This window comes from Vulpes vulpes, chromosome 4 (genome assembly GCF_048418805.1).
Source record: "Vulpes vulpes isolate BD-2025 chromosome 4, VulVul3, whole genome shotgun sequence".
In the NCBI taxonomy this organism is placed as follows: Eukaryota; Metazoa; Chordata; class Mammalia; order Carnivora; family Canidae; genus Vulpes; species Vulpes vulpes.
In genome coordinates this window covers 81,654,009-81,670,982 of record NC_132783.1, presented here as the reverse complement: position 1 = coordinate 81,670,982, position 16,974 = coordinate 81,654,009, and the positions used below count along the sequence as shown (strand labels likewise).

Genomic DNA, 16,974 nt, shown 5'->3' with positions numbered 1-16,974 from the left:
CCTGATGTGGCAGGGAGGGCAGAGTGGGCAGAGAGAAGGGTGATGGCTATCTCTGGAGCATCCCTGCCCAGGAGCGATCTGGGTCAACCAGGTCACTCTGTGTGGACAGACCGCTGGAAGTGGCCACTGGCTTGCTCTTGCTCAAGCCTGATTTCTGTCTTTGAATGTGGTGTAGCCAGGAGGGCTGAGGCCAGGCACTGCCTGTTGTAGGGCCACCAGCTTGCCTGCTCATGAGTGGGCGTACACCCCTACCCTCTCAGAACACTCAGAGCTAAAGCCCGGACAGCTCCTCTCAATCTCCTGTTGACTTCCCTCGGAGGTAGGTCCTAGAGGTAAGACATGGGGGCCCTGGAAAGACAATCTAGAATAGTCTAAAATGCTTCTTTTCTTAATCTTTCTCAGCTGTGCTGGGGTGGAAAGGGTCTGGCAAGGGTGAAAACTCAGCCAGCCACAAAGCAAGTCCCGAGAAAACTTGGGTAAGTCATCCCTCTCTCTCTGCCTCAGTTCCCCCACTGGCAAGAAGGAAGTGCAAACTATCACCCTGATGACCTCCCGGGCCGTTAAGCAGCTGAGATTCACATGTGAAGATGCTCTTTCTCGAAGTGCTCCCTGCCTATGAGCAATGGGCATCACCCTGACATGTGATGGGCAGAAAAGCCAGAAAAATGGGCCCTCACGTGCCCCTTCAGAAGCTCTTTCGGGCCATGGCTCCTGCCAAGCTCCGAACACTGACCCTGCGTCATAAGCACTAGGATTCCCTAGAAGGAGCCTTGGAAAGGAAGTCCAGGGTAGGGAGGTGGAGATGCTCAAGCACTTGGAAACTTGTTTAGCTGGCTTTTTTCAGCAGTGATCGGGGCTCCCCCCCAGCCCGGGGGGCTTCTGCGAGCACTGCGATCCGGTGGGCTGTAATGGGAAGGTGGGGAAGACAACTGACTTCAGGCTTTCAGAGGCCCCTCTCCCTGGAGAGGCCAGACCCTCAGCTGGCCCAGCCCTTCCCTCTGCAAGCTGCACAGGACCCAGGGCGGAGGCAAAGAAGGATGCTGTCAAGGGTGTAATAAACGACTTATTGACTGGTTAGCAGAGTTTTCAGGGCTTGGAGCATGACCTTCCGGCAATTATGCCCTCCGCTGCCTGCCCAAGGCCCCTCCCTCTCTGGGGACATTCCCCCCAGACCATGCCTGTCCTTCAGGGGCCTGAGGCATGCAGACAAGGTGCCCTCGGGGCTGCTACCCTTCCTTCCCAGCCTCCCACAGGAATACGCACCCTCTCTGACCAACCTTTATAAAGGCAGAGGCTGGAATGAGAAGGCTGCCCTGCTGGCCCGGACTGGTCCCGGGGAAAAGCCCAGTTCTGACCATCAGCTCTTTACTGAGACGACCGGAGGCACACTGGTGGGGCTGCTGCCTTTGACAAAGCTGCTGTGGGGCTTCTGTGCACTCACCACACAATGACTCCCCAAGTCATCACTGTGCAGCCAGCTCTCATGGGGATGTCCAGGGAGGTGTACGGGGGTGAGACCCGGTCCCAGCCTGGGGAGTGGATGCAGAGTGGGGTCCTGGAAGGAATACTGAATTCGGAGCCTAGAGGCTGGGTAACACCCAGACCCGGTTCTGACATAAAATCTGGAAGACTGGGGTGGGTCACCTCACCTCTCCAAGCCCTCATCTGGTTGTCTGAGACCTTCTTCTCAGAGTGATTACAAGTTATGAAACGAAATGTGGGCAAGAGGACAGACCCAGAGTAGGAGGGCGGCCGGGGCCTTGGGGGGCCTACAACACACCTGGCACACAGATGGAGTGCGTGTGGATGGGACCCTCACTAATCAAAGTAAAAGCAAACGAAGCAGCCATGTCAGCATGTTGCACAGCTCTGTAAAGAATGGGAGTTGTGCGTGTGTGTGTGTGCCTGTGTGTGTCGAGGGACTGGAAAAGGAAGATCCAAGGCTTATCTGAGGCCCAAATAGCAACTTGCAGACCCTGTAGGTAAATAATAAATAAAGCCCTTTGCACACACATGAACTGTGATGATGATCCCACCTCCTCTCTGTGAGGCAAGTGCTGAAGGATTCATTACCCATTTTACAGAGGAGGAAATCGAGTCCCAGGGAGCTGAAGGGGTTTGCTCAGGCCCACACGGAGCCAGGAGTCACAATTCAAGACAGGGCAGGGACAGCACTGGTGGATCCTGCCCTCTCCATCTTCCCTGGGAATAGCATGGGGAACCTCTCTCCCCTGCGGGGCCCACCGCTTGGACCTATGAGCAAAGTAGGAGGTGCGTGTATGAGGAAGCAGAAAGCATTCAAGCAGCCATGAAAACAAAATGAGAAGAGAGGTCCAGGGGCACATGGGTGGCTCAGGGGCTGAGCACCTGACTTTGGCTCAGGGTGTGATCCCAGGGTCTGGGGATCCAGTCCCGTATCGGGCTGCCTGCAGGGACCCTGATTTTCCCTCTCCCTAGGTCTCTGCCTCTCTCTGTCTCTTGTGAATAAATACATAAAAATCTTTAAGAGAGAGAGAGAGAGAGAGAGAGAGAGATCTGGATCTGGCCTGGTCTCACACCCACTTCTCTCTTTCATGAAAGACAACATCCTATAGATACTATTTCGTGCCTCCTTTGCTCGTCAGTATGTCTTGGGAGTCACATACCCTGTCAGCTCCTGAAGAGCTGTGATGAGTGCTTGTGCCATAGCTGATTGAATTTCAGGGCACTCAAATGATTTCCAATATTTTGCAATTACAAATGATGAACGTATATTTTTTGGGGGGGGGCATATGTATTTTTGTATCGATAAAGGTGTACCTGAAGGGAAGAGTTCTAGAAGTCACGTGTTTGAGGGTCACTTATATATCTTGTCTTGTGAATTGTCTGTTTGTCTCTTTTCTTCCTTTTTCTTTTTACCAGGCTTTTGGTCCTTTGTTCCTCAGTAGTTTAGAGTGCTTTCTGAATTGGGGTATTAGTTCTTTGCCTGAGGAATATATCACAAACATCTCCTCCTGGTTTGTCAAATACTTCATCTTTTGACTAGAGTAGGGTGCTTTATTGTCAAAAAAAATTTTAGTCTTTATGTAATAAACTTGATCAATTTTTTATTTTATTGCCTCTGGATTCCAAATCATAGCTAGAAAGCCTTTCCCTCCCCAATGTTAAGGAGAAATTCACCCATGGTTTCATCTAGTACTTACGTCTGGATCTCTAATCCATTTGGAGTTTGTTTTTTCCCTCTATGGTGTGAAATGTGAATCAAAGCTTATACCTTTTTCCAATGGCTAGCTACCCAGTTATCCCAGCACTATTTATTTCAAAGTCTGTCTCTGTCCCAGTGGGCCAAGATAGCATCTTTGCCATATATTGCATTTCTTTATGCGCTTGGGTCTTGTTCTGGACTTTTATTAGGTTTGACTGGTCTGTCCGACAATTCACACACCTATGCCTCGGTTTTAATTATGGAGGCGCTACAGTATGTTTTAGCATCTGGTAGGGTAGTTTTACCTCATTTCTTCCCATTTTTGTGCCTCTAAGTGATTTCTCATTTAATCTCATTGGCGAATGCTTCTAGCACAGTGTTGAAGAGAAGAGATGGTGGGTAACCATACTTCATTAGTGATCTTAATGGAAAGGTCTTTAGTGTTTCCCCATTAGATAAGATACTGGCTTTAGGATTAGGGTATGTATATATTTTATCATGCTAAAAAGAACCCCTTAATTGGTATTTTTTGAGGGTTTATATGATGAATGGATGTTGAATTTTGATGAAGGCTTTTTCAGCATTTATAGAGATAATCATATGAATTTGTTTCCCTAGATTCATTACTCTGGTGTATAATACTAATTTGGTATATGTCATGAAAATTAATGGATTTTGAACCAACCTTGCATTCCTAGAATGACCCAGAGTTGGTCATTCTGTATCACTTTCTTAGGGGAAAAAGAGAGAGAGAGAGAGAGAGAGAGAGAGAGAGAATGGAACTGGGTACCAAGGATGACAGCATTCGTGGAACCCTTTCTCTGTCCTCTACATGCATTATTAACTGATTCAATCCTCAAGACAGCTATGGAAGCAGGCTTTATTATTCTCATTTCCCAGATGAGGAAACGGAGACCAACAATGTGGAAGCAGCCTGGCCAACATCACACAGTCAGCAAACAAAAGACATGACTGGATCTTGGGTCTCGGTCATAAATGGGCGGTGTTATTTGGCTGTTATTCTGACATATTAAAAATGCTCATTACATGATAAAATGTGGGAAAGGGAACATCTCTGTAGGAAGTGGGGGAGGATCTGCTCTTACTTCCCAGAAGCTTGAGCTGCCCCCTTGGCCCCACCCCACTGGAGCCCCACAGAGGAATGATGAGAGGAGGCTGGCCAGCACACCAGCCAAGTGCTATCAGAAAGCAGCCTGCAGATGCCCCTGAAGCCTGCGAGGCCAGGCAGCGAGCAGCCCTTGAGGCCTGCCACGACCCCATCCAGCCTGGGCCTTACTCTGACTTTGCATTTATGTCTCAGGCTCCAGACAGTGTAGGAGCAGCTCAGAGAATGAATGCTAGTCTGAGGAGGTGTGGGCTGCCAAGGAATAAAGGGCAGAGAAGAAAACCTTGCCCCTTCACTCCCTGCTGGTCCTGCCTGCCCCGTTTTCTAAGAACGGGCAGCTGGCCGAGGGATTATGTAAGTTCTGGTGGGCATGGCAGATGGTGTGCTGGCTCAGACACATCAAAGCCAGCTCTGACACTAACCTTCCCTGACGTGGCACCCCGGCCTCCTCTGCTCTGGGGTGTGCAGCATGGTGAGGGATGGAAAGAGACCCAAACTCTGTCATCTAGCTCAAGAGCCATGGCCAGCCAGGTGAGGGGAGAAGCCAGGCCCCACCAACAGGCAGGGGGTTCCAGCCAGGGAAGGGAACCTAGGTAGGTCCTCTCTGCCCCACAGCAAACAGCTCTCGGATGAACTGCGTAGTCCCTGGCACAACAGATCCTGCTCTGCCTGCCTCCTTCCACCTCAGATCAGCTTGGGTTTGCAGAAGTTTCCAAAGCATCTCTCTGGGTGTATTCTCCTTTGGCCCTATCTGACATGCAGCTGCTTTGATAGCTTTTGCTGATGGGTAAACTCAAGCTCAAAGAGGGGGAGTGATTTCTTGGTCATAGAGTTGGCCTTAGAGCTGAAGCTTCTAGATGTCTCGTCCAGTGCTCTTTCCAAATGCATATGACATGCAGGCTTCTTCCCTTGCTGTAACCACAGGTGGATGTCTGATATTTCCCATGCCAAAAAGGGACTACTAGAAAGAAGCGAGGGCTAAAACCAGCAATTAGCAGATTCATTTCTTTCTGGCTAGAAAGAAAAGAAAACCAACATTTACTGACCATGCCCCATCTCATTTGGTCTCCCCAACAACTAATCAGGGCTCCTTTTTTATAGTGAGGAGGTACAGGCTCAGGAAATTACAGTTTGTGACTCAGATATATCAGACTTGAATGCAGTTTTCTAATTCTAGGCCAGACCCTCTTCATTTGGACAGATGAGGACACTGAAGCCCAGAGAGGGAGAGGGCCTACCTCAATGCCATACTGTAGATTAGCTGTGTGGACAGGACTAGAATCCAGGAGGCCTCCCAATCCTTAGCTCAGGGCTCTTTCTGCTGTTGTCTCTTCTGCGTGAGTGTATGTGTGTTTGTATACAGAAGTGGGGCATGCCAGCAGGAAAATATGGGGCCAGATCAGATTTGCAGCAGGGGTCATCATGCCCAGCAGCCCCAGGCTATCTGGCTACCAGGCAGTAATTTCAGCTCAGCCTGGGATCGGGGCTCCTGGCAAGAACCAGTGGGTGCCCAGCTGCGAGGGTGGTACTGGCCAGGCCTACTGCTGCCTCGGCCAAGGACCCGAGGGGGTTGATCAATCTCCCAGGGAAGCTCCCTGAATGTTGGCACTGAACACAGTGCCAGGGAGAATTTGGCTCCATCAGACCCTGCAGCCAAAACTGTTCCCCTGCACCAAACCCAGCTCCTTGGTGGCAGTTGCTATGGAGGGCTGAGAATTGTGGTCAGACCCTGCCCATGGGCTTTCAAGAAATACCCTCTCAGCCCACATGTAATCCCAGGCCCCAGAGTCCCTGTGCATGCAATGGGCATTCTGTTGAGCACCGAGAAGGCAAGCTGGAGGCGAATGATCCATAGGGTTGGGAATACAAGTAGGAAACAAACATTTTGCAAGGGGCTGGGCCAGCTATCCCATGTGAAGGCCACCTTGCAGGTAAGTACAAAGTTAACCAGCCTGGCAAATGCCTGCCAGGCCACTTTCTGCACACAGAGGCCTGAAGGCACTTGGCTACAATGCTTGGTTAATTCTCTACAGCTCCCCTGGACCTAGTGACTAAACTCTCTCATAGCTAGGGGCTCCAAGCACTGAAGACTTGGCTCTGACTTTCATCAGGGCTGGTACCTAGTAAGTGCTCCAAGATAGAAGCAGAAGAGAATGAAGGGAGAGAGGTAGGCAAAGAGAGGGAGGCTGTAAGCGAAGCAACTAGAATCTCTTGATTCTTTGGTTACATCCAAGCAGCAAGTCCACAGCACTGTAGGGACTGAATCATCGCGACTACCTGCGTGAGTGAGGCCTGACCGTGAGTTCTCATTCATCCATTCTACAAGTGTTTATCCAGCACCTTCTATGGGCCAGGGACTGTGCTCGGCACCAGGAACATGCGAGGGAGCAAAATCAGACTCGGTCCCCTCATCACCTAGCGTCACAGCTGCTCTTTCATGACCTAGTTGTTCAACCCCATCCTGCCTCCACCCAGGTCCCCAGGGCCCTGGCTCAGTGACAAGGGAAGGGAAGGGAAGGGAAGGGAAGGGAAGGGAAGGGCGGGAGGCTGCCCTTTGCAACATTTGCCACCTGGTCCCAGGCCACTGCTCATTCTGTTGAGTCTCGCTCTGCCCTGCTGTGTCACAGAATGCCCAAAGGTAGGATGGGAGAAGGAGCCAGGAACAACTTTCCTGGAATTTCTGACTCAATTTCTTGTAAGCTCTCCATCCTCCATGGGTGCTCAGGCCCCAGGCTGGGCAGGCGGGCGCCTCTGATTGCATTACAGAGCTGCTTTCCTTCAGCTCCTGTCTCCTGACCCCGGTAATGCCTCGAGACGCCACTGGAGGCCCCTGGGGGTTGCAGGCTCCTGGGTGATCTCAGAAGATGTGCCTCCCAGACCTTGGGGATGCCTCCTGGTACCCGCCAGGCTTCGGTGAATACCAGGGGCCAGAAAAGGCAGGCAGCCTCCCTCATCCTGCCCCTCTCCCTGGCTCTCAGGTCAACCTGGAAGCTTCTACTCCCTGTCTTCTTGCTCTCTTGCCCAGAGATGCACAGAGAAAAGCAAGGCTCAGCACCCTCACCCCAGGTGTTAGCCAGATAGATCAGGCTGGGGGAGAGGCAGGAAGGAGGGAAGGCAATAGAAATCAAGAGAACCTACTCCATGCCAGGATCACCTTTGCCATCTCACAGCACACCACTGCCCAGTGAAGGTGGCAGGTCAGCTTCCAGACAGGTCCAGAGCACTGAGCCACCTGGCCCAGGCTCTCAGTGAGTGAGTGCTTTTAATTCCAAAGCCTGGCTCTTTCAAAGTATCAAGGGACCCCTGGCCCCAGAATTCCTGTTGTACCAGATGATCAGATACAAGTCAGGGGCTGAATTAGGAATTTGTTTCCTGGGTTGATGAGCCAGACGTTTCCACCCCCACCCCCTTACAAACGCACCCCCTTACTAGGAACGCCCTCTCTGCCTACCCAAACTCTGTCCTTCCTTCAAAGGCCAAACACCACCTTCCTCCTCCCGCAGGAGGCTTCTCTCAACAGCCTCAGCACTTCCTGTTGTACCACCCAATACGTGGCGTCGGTAATGATGATGCTGATGAGGACCGTGAATGCAACTGAGCACTCGAGAAGGTGCAATGTACTTGTCTATGTTACCTCATTGTTCCCCATGACAATCTGATGAGTGTGGCATTATTAGCAGTCCCATTTTACAAATGAAGACACTGAAGCTCAGAAAGGGTAGACGACTTGCTCCCGGACCTGGAGCCAGATGGGATCCCAGCCAGGATCTGACCCCAAGCGGTCTGACTGCACAGCCTGCCCTCTAAGCACTGCACTGGATCCCTCCTGGGCCGTGTGTGTAGCTCAGCTCACCTGAGTGAGCTCCTCTCTGCTGCACCATCTCCCACTCTTGCACCCCAGCAGCACACATTGGGCACATGGCTCAGGCCTCAAAAAGCGACACAAATCCATTCAAGGGTCAGGCCCCTGTTCTGCCCCACTTAGACTGTAGCGCCCACTGCTTGCTCTGATTGGATGAATATGCACGTGCACCCGAGTTTCAGGGCTGGGCTGGTGTTCCAACAGGATGTGGGGATGGGATCCCTCCTTCCCCAACCACAGGATCAGCCTCTACCCCTGCAAAATGAAACAGTGAATGGTCTGGCTGGGTCTGAGAGTATGTTCCCCCCACCTCCTCCACAGCGCCCCCTGAGCCTTGATGGGGGTGGCAGGGTGTGTGTGTGTGTGGGAACAAGTGCCTCTTCTCTTGCATATTCACGCTGCCTCTGCCTGTAGGGTCCTTTTCTGCCCCTGGGCCCTGCTTGGCATCTGGGGCTCTTGGCCTCTGAGATAGGAGACGCTCATGGAGCAGGAACATGGGACTGAAGTCCGGACGGGTGATTTATGGCTTGAGAGAGAGAGAGAGAGAGAGAGAGAGAGAGAGAGACCCAGGGCCACATAATGTTCACAAGGGCATTCCAGTCGATATATTGACTTTCTAGAGGGGCCTCTGTAAACACAAGTGCTTCTGGGCCTCAGCTACCTCTGCCTCTTGCTGGCTGCTGGGGCCTCTTCAGATGGAACTAGGCAAAACAAAAGCCAAACCCCAAGGCCCTTAAAGGTCATCCTTCCACTTCTCCCCACCCCAAACTTCCAGAAGGGGAGACCAACCAGAACCCAGAGAGGAAAAGGCCCCCATCACACAGCAGCAGAAGAGCAAACACTAGAGTCTCCTAACTCCTAGGCCAGGAGCTGCTAGGCCTAGGCCTTTCTCCTCCTCGCATGCCCCTAGAGGAGGCTGACTCTGGCATTACAGGGCTGTCCATACTCACTATGTGCCAGGCCCCATGCTAAGTGCTTTATCATAATCAGGTTGTGTGATTCTTAAAACCACCTCATGAGGATGGTGTTATTACCCCCATTTTACAGATGAGGCAATTGAGGCACAGCACAGCAAGGTGAGCTGCCAAGGCCAGTGAGGCCCCTCTAGAAAGTCAGCTGACTAGTGGTTAAGAAGTGTTTCCTGGACTCACTCATCCTCAAGAGCCACAGGGAGGGGCAGCCCAGGTGGCGCAGCGTTTTAGCACCCCCTTCGGCCCAGGGCCTGATGCTGGAGACCTGAGATCAAGTCCCACATCGGGCTCCCTGCATAGAGCCTGCTTCTCCCTCTGCATCTCTCATGCATAAATAAAATCTTTAAAAAAATTTTTTTTAAATAAAAATAAAAAGAGCCACAGGGAGAGAATCAAGGAATAAGATAGCTTTTCCTCTCAATCTTCCGCCCCAGGTCCCAGCCTGCAGTCAGAGGTAGCTGAGGGTCAGTTTCCCAAGGTACACCCCTTCAGATGAGGCTGAGAGGCCCAGGAGTGGACATACGACCAGGGGTTGCCCCACCAAGGACTGGGCTGGCCCAAGATGGTGGCTGAGCAGGTGCTGATAGGGCCAATTTTCTGAGAGTGGGAGAGGCCTGGGGCCAGGCCCCCCTGCCCAGGTGCTCCAGCTAGCAGGCCCCCACCCCGTCTTTTCAGGACATGCTCTTAGAAAGACCTGAAAAAGAGAGTCAAGGTCTGGCTCACGTCACCCCCTCCAGGAAGCCCCAAGGCTAGGAAAGTTTACTCTTTGCTGTGCTCTTCCTACATAAACCATCACCGCCCTCACCTGGCATCTGAGACTCTCTGAATGTCCTAACAGTTTTGAAGTGGACATGAGCATCCAGTCCAGTGACCACCCTGAGGGTTGGCACCAGGGCTGCTCTGGTTCCAACCTGGGATCCAGGTCAGCTTCCTAGGTGACCATCCTCCTGGCCGGTGGAGTTCTTACAAGGACCAAGTGAGGTCCCATCTATAAGAGGGTTTTTTTTTTTTAATAAACTAAACCAATATGCACCAGCAGCGGGGCTGCGACTTTCCTATAGGTCCCCCTGCTGCACAAGGGCCCATCTTTGACCCTAGAGCTGAGGATGGCAGTCAATCAATATGGCAGAAGTGGGAAAGCAGAGGGACTCTTGGTGACCAAGGAAGTGGTGAGGACAGTGGAGTACGGATCTTGTGTGTGTCTGTGTGCAAGTGTCCTGTTTAAATTGCCTCCACTGAGAGACCCAGCCCCAGCCATGCCTGCTTATGTAGGTATGCCACTCACTCAAGCTCTCTGCCTGCCTCTACTCTAGCAAATTCCAGAGGAGACCTCATTGCCTCCAGAGGGCTGCAGCATGAGGCTGAGCCAGGTCAGAGAGCAGATCAGCTGCCACTGTTCTTGGTAAGCTGGAAGTCAACTGAAGGTGACCCTAGGACTCAGACCCTCATCCTGGGGGCCATCGATCACGTTCCTGGACTGGCTTTAGGACTTATCTATGGTTGACCTTCCTCCCTCTGGAGCAGCAGGACCTACCTGTCCTATCTGCCCTCAAGAGTGTGTGTGTGTAGTGGGGGGCAGGGGAAGCTGGCCTCCGCCTTCCAACTCCTGAACCTGGCAGTTGGACCAAATCCTGCTCACAACCCCCAGTGCAGGCAAAATAAGATCTCCGTAGTGCTAAAGGGCAAATGGCCTGGGTCCCATCAGGAAGAGACATCCCCAACAGAATACAATGGATGGAGCTTCTCATACCTGGTGGTGACTCACTGTCCCCACACCACACATACCTATTTATACACAAACACACCACAGCTGTGCCCATATGCACACACCCCCACACCCCCAAACACACGTAGTCACCTCCATCACATGTACCCATATACAAAAGGCACAACCCTCATCGGCACATCTATTGGTCCCGCACATTCATCTCCATTCCCCAACACCCCAACGCAACACCACACCTACCCTCCCTTCCCACTGCACACTCCCACCTCCGCAATACACATTCTCACCCCTACAACACCGACAGTCCTTGATACACACTCTCACACCCACAGCCTGCCTTCCCGGAGAACTGGAGAACCGGGCCTCGCCCCGCCCCGCAGGGAAAGTTGTGAGGCGCTGGGGGCAGCCGGGCGGTTCTGGGAGGTGAGGATGGAGGCTGGGCTGGGTACCCTCACCTGCTCAGGTGGCTTGGAGCTCCAGGAGGCTTCCCCTCTCCCCCCACCTCTCCCAGGACTCTCAGCTCCACAGGGGAGGGGAGGTAAGGGGATGCAAGGAGAGGGTGAGAAGGAGAGGGGGACGCGGAGCAGGGGGCGCAGGGTGGAGGGGTGGGGCGCCCAGATGCGTGGCCCCAGGTAAGCGCCACTATGGAGGCACGGAGCCCACCCCGAGCCCAGAGCCCACTCCGTGCGGAGCCCACTCCGTGCCGGGCCAGGAGGCGCTGATCAGGTCGGGCGCTTTCGGAGAAGGGAGGGAAGGAAAGGGCTGGGGAGCGGGGACCGGCTGCTGTATGCGCGCACTCCAGCAGGTGTTTTTGCTGCCAGTGTGGAAAGAAAAAGCTGCGGAGATGAAGGGGCACCGCGGGACCTGCACAGGCCGGCCAGTGGGGGCGCAGGGCTGAATGCGAATCCGCTGCATGCCCAGCTCACAGCCGGGAGCCCTGGCCAGCTCCGGGGCGCCCGGCTCCCCATAACGAGGGTGGGGAGACATCCCCTGGGCAGCCGGGGCCCCAGCCCCAACTCAGGAAGCAAATCAAAGGGGCCAGTGCACCTGATTCCCTCGACCTTCCTGAAACTGCCCTTCCTCCTATTATTCTAATTACGGTATTTTAATTTTCCCTTTAAAAAAAAATAAAGACAAGAAACAGAAAAGCACAGAAGGCACTTGTTTGGTTTCATTTTGCCTTCACAGTTTTAATGACTCCATTTGTGGAAGCTGTTTAGGAAACTGGTGAGGAGGAGAAGGAAGAGGAGGCCCTGAGAGGCTCGGCTGTGGCCTCGGATGCCCGCACCCTCCCTTCTCTGCTGGGGGCCACTTGGCCTTGGTGGCAGGTTCTCTTTACTCCCCAAGTCCCATGACCCCGCCTCCCTTCCTTTCCTACAGGCCTTGCTAGGTGGGCTCCCGGATGGATGTCTCCCTGCCACCCCACCCCAGGGCTGAGGGTCAGAAGAACACACTTGGAGGGGGGCTCCAGGACGGACACTTTAGAATCACTAACCTTACTCTCTTAAGCACTTGGAGTGAGGGAGTCCTTCTCTTCGCTCATCCCCAAAGTCCTAGGCAGCCCACACCCTCTTTAGAAGAGTGTGGGGAGGAAGGGAAGGGGAGATGGGAAGATCTCATCTCAGGCCTGACAGCCAGAAACTCAACAGAGTGGGTGGGGAGGAGATGGGCTCCCCAAAGCTTCAAAATAAAAACTAAAAATATATTTTGTCCCATCTATACAAATGAAGGCAGAGTTTTAAAATGTAGAGCCAGCTAGTCCCACAATCCAAGGGAGCTTGGCCTGTGGTTTATCTCACCTGGGATGGGTTAGGGATCAGGGGTGGAGCTACCTTTGGGCACCTGGCTAGTCTCAGGGCCTGACCTCTGGCCGAGCCCTATTACACCTGTCTGGGGTCAGCATTCCTGACTCCACCTCTTTTCCTCATCCCACTACAAGTCTCAGTCTGACCTAACTACCAAACAAACCTTATCTTTAGCAGCCTGCCTTCCCTAGGGCCTCAATTCAGCAGCTCAGTCCCAGACCCATGCAGCCAGGTGGAAAGAAGGAGCCAGAACTAGCCTGAGGTTTGTGAGGCCTGAGTTCAGATTCCAGATCTATCCCCGAGTCCCCATGTATACCTCCCTCCGCCCCACCCCCCCAGGGCAAGTCAGGGCCTGTCCCAAAGCTTCAGCAGTTAAGGAAAGGGGTTGGAAAAGAGGGGAACTGTTTTGTCCTCTGGAATTCCCAGTTTGGGGTGGGGGTGGAGAGAGGAGGGAGGAGAGAAATTACCTCCGAATTTCTTCCTCTGCAGTGATACTTTCACTTTAATGAGAAAGCACATTAAGACACTCTTGATTTTCCATTTGTTTGAGATGGGTGTTTGCTACAGTGTAGAGGGTGACGCAAAATGGGCCACCGCACCACACCCACCCACATGCACACACCCACCCACATGCACACACATGCACACACAGCAGAGACACTGGGAAAACTCTGACTTTAATTGCATCTTAAAAAGATGTGTTATCATGATTCCACGGTCCCTTCTCAACCATCCCAGCCAGAAGCCAAGGCAAGACTCTTTAAAAAACTCCTGGAAAGGCTAACGGTACGGTGAGAGGAGATCCTGAGGGCCAACAGGGGCTTTTGAAGTGGCCTCTGCCGGCCAGTCACTTGCTGACACCTCCTCCTTCTAAGGGTCTGGATTTTATGGTTCCGGGTTTGATTTTTCCACCATCAAACTTTATGGCTTAAAAATCCCTTAGTGCTGTAAAGGGAGCTCATCCCCATATCCACTGGGAAGGGGGGTGAGGGAAAAGAGACAAAGTGCCTGCCACCTGACGGAGCCTGGACACCTCCCAGAGAGAGCCCTGCTCTGTGGAGACAGCCTTATCTCCATCAGCTTGATATATGCCTTCAGGCAGAGGTGGATGGGGCCACGAGGAGGCGTCCAGTGTGACCTGAACCAGCCTGGCTATTAGAGAGGAGCAGTCCTGCATGCAAGTCTGCCATCTGTGGTCAAGCAAGATTGAGAAGAGCCAACACTCTGGCCTTGCTTTTCCCCAGCAGTGAAATGGGACTCGTGACGGATCCACTGGGCAGACCCCAAGAACATTCCGACAGATGTTCTGTGCCCGTGGCATTGGAGAAACGGGCTGCGTAGGAGAGGGGGACATGTTCTCCCCTCCTTGAAGGCAAATTTTCTAAGGGCTTCAGATTCTGGGCAGAGGGGGGACTGCGCACAGACCCCACCAGTTGGGCCCACTGTAGGCTGGTGGGCAGGCAGCCCCTGCCGTGCTAAGTAATGAGCACAATTCCAACACCGGTTCTGCTCACTGGTGAGAAATCAAAGCCCGGTATTAGAGGCCACTTCTGGCTGGGCTCCGTTTGTGCCCAAATCCATCAAAGCCCTGGGCCTGGGGTTTCCTCTGGGGAAGGTGGGGGCTGGATGCTTTGTTAAGCAGGAAAGGCAGGCCACCCCCAGCCTCCCCAGCCCAACTCTAGGCCAACCAGTCTTGCCTTTTTCCTGCCCGGCGGAGGCCCTCCCCCCTCCCCTCCCCTGTAACCTCAGTATTTATCCCTGATCCCATAGCGCGGCTGGTTCTAAAACAGTTTCCCAAGCCCCGATCCTGCCCAAGTGGCGTCTACAGAGGCTTCACCCTACCCTTCAATCAGCTCCCCTCAAACACCCTCAAACCAGAAACCAACACCCCAGCCCAGCAACTCCCACATTCAACTGCGCTCTTTAAAACAAGGTTGGTCATTCAGCAGCCTGCCCCCTCCCCCATCATTACCTTCCAACTTCAAAACACTGCTTTAAATACCAGAGTCTGCCCAAATCGTAATTAACTCGGATCAAATGATCGTGTCGTAACTTTACAACAGAGGGCTGGGGGGGGGGGGGGGCAGTGGAGGATGTGCTAAAACCAAGCCCTCGCTCCTAGGCCGTGGGAATCATTAATTCCAGAGCGAGGAGTCTTTGGCCATTGGGGTGTAGTGGGGGGGGGGGGGACGCCACATCCCGGCGGAAGGCGGTGGGGGAGGGCTGCGTCACCTCGTCCACTCTCTGCGCCAGCTTTCCTGCCCCATTCTCAGCCCCAACTCGGAGGGCTCCACGCGGGACGATCCCCCGCCCGGCCCCGCCCCAGGAGCCGAGGCGTCCAGCCGCGCCGCCGCCCGCCTCCTGGGGTGCCCGCACCCAAGGCAGGTGGGCTCCGGTGCGTCCACCCGCTCCTTAGAAGTCGCGGCGCGGTCGGCGCGGGGCCCAGCCCAGGCGAGCGAGAGGTGTGCACAACAGGGCGAGGGGGTGGTGCCGGTGGCGCTAGGGACTTTATTTTAGGAGCCTACCAACCCCCTTAACGCATCTTGCAGGCCCACTGTAGGCAAGCGCATCTCGCGCCGGCTCCCCGGGCGGGGGGATGTCAGTGACCCACTTACAAGGAAACTTGGCAGGATCGCTACGTACTCTGCGCCCACCCCAACACACACCAAACCCCAGGAAGAAAAAATTAAAAAAAAAAAAAATCCCTCCAGACCTGCGGCCCCTGCGGTCGCGGGGAACGCCGTGGGAGCAGTGTCCCCCCCCCAGCCGAAGCCCTCGCCGCCGGCCTCCCTCGGCCTCGGCCAGCCGGGCGCCCCGCGGCTCTGGGGGCGCAGCGCCTAGGAGCTCGCACGAGCCGCCAGCCCCGGCTGGGAAGTTGCCGGCGAACCGCAAGCGCGCACCTGGGCGAGCAGCAGGAGTCGCGTCTTTTCCTTTTCTGCGGCCGCCGGTGCGGGGAACCCGGGGTCCCCCCGAGGCCAGCCTCGCCGGTCCCGAGAAGGAGCGAGCCTCCCGCCGCCTCGGGGGCACCCGGCCGCGCCCCCGCGGGCGGCCGTGGGGCGGGGAGACCTGCCCTCTCCCGCGGGGCCCCTGCGCCTCCCCGAGCAGGCGGACGCGGCGCTGGACCGCTCCAACTTCGGGGCCGCGCGGGCGCCGCGGGGCCCGACCCCCCCCCCCCCCCGTGCCCGGTCGCTCCCTACCTGCTCGGCTCAGCCTCGGGTCCCAGCAGAGCAGCAGCGCCAGCAGCAGCGCGCCCCGCGCTCCGCTCCGGGCCCACATGCTCCCGCGGCCAGGCTCGGGCGCCTCTCCCGCGGGGCTCGCTCCCGGGCCCCAGCCCCGCCGCCGCCGCCGCCGCCGCCGCCGCCGCCGCCGCCTCGCCGTCCGCGGGGCCCGGCGCCCGCTCTCCCGGCCCGGCTCCCGCGCGCCCCTCCGCGCCCCCCGCGCTCCCGCGCTCCGAGCGCTCCGCGGGCTCGCGCGCCCCGGCTCCGAAGTTACGCGCCGGCAGGTGAGCGCCCCGAGCGGCCCCGCGGCGGCCGGCCCCGCGCCTCCCCGCGCCCCGCCGCCGCCCGCGGCCCCGGCGCCCTCGCCGGCCCCCGCCGCCTGCCACAATGCTGGGCGCCGCCGCCCGCTCGCCCTAGTCGGTCCGCGAGCCCGGGCGGACGGCGCGCGGCGGGGGCGGGGCCGGGGCGGCCGGGGGCGGGGCCGGGCCGGGGCCCCGGCGGGGGGAGGCCGACGGCCGGCGCGGCGCGGCGCGGCCTCCGCCTAGGCTGGGGGCCCTTCGGGGGGTGCTCGCGAGACGCTCGGCCCGGCGAGCTGGAAAACCCGGCCGCGGGATCGTGGCTGCAGGCGCAGACTGCCCAGGTTTCCTTTTCAAAAACTAAGGAAATGTATCTCAGCTCTCCTTGGCTTGGCTGTGTCAGCTTTCTCGTCTGATTGAATTGAGGCCTCTCGCTTTGGGCTGCCTTGGTCCTTATTACCTGTGCCTTCAAAGTGTGGGGATGTTTCCAAAAATAAAAAGGAAAGAAAAAAGGAAAGAAAGGAAAGAAAGGAAGAAATGAAGGAAGAAAGGAAAGAAAAGAAAGAAAAGAAAGAAAAGAAAAGAAAAGAAAAGAAAAGAGAAAAAAGAAAAGAACTCCCTAAATGGGAAAAATCTCAAACACTTCAGTGCCGGTTGAGCCGGGGCTTACAGCTATGTGAACGTAGGTATAGATGCGGATCATCCTGGATGGCTCTGCTTCTCGGTGTGACCTTAGGCAGAACTGTTTACCAGACCCCTCTAAACCTCCTGTAGCACCTTAGGTGC

General features: G+C 55.2%; 1 protein-coding gene across 2 annotated transcripts in view; it reads right to left on the bottom strand.

Moving 5' to 3' along the window:
* The window catches only part of UNC5B (unc-5 netrin receptor B), a 78,151-nt gene extending 61,893 nt beyond the window's left edge, over positions 1-16,258 (bottom strand). The window contains exon 1 of one of the 2 annotated variants that reach the window (XM_072756237.1): positions 15,872-16,258. In XM_072756237.1, coding sequence (XP_072612338.1) covers positions 15,872-15,950 — 79 coding nt within the window. In that variant the 5' untranslated portion in view covers positions 15,951-16,258. The remainder of the gene's footprint in view (positions 1-15,871) is intronic. The other variant, XM_072756236.1, reaches the window with a different exon arrangement.
* Positions 16,259-16,974: the final 716 nt, after the last annotated feature.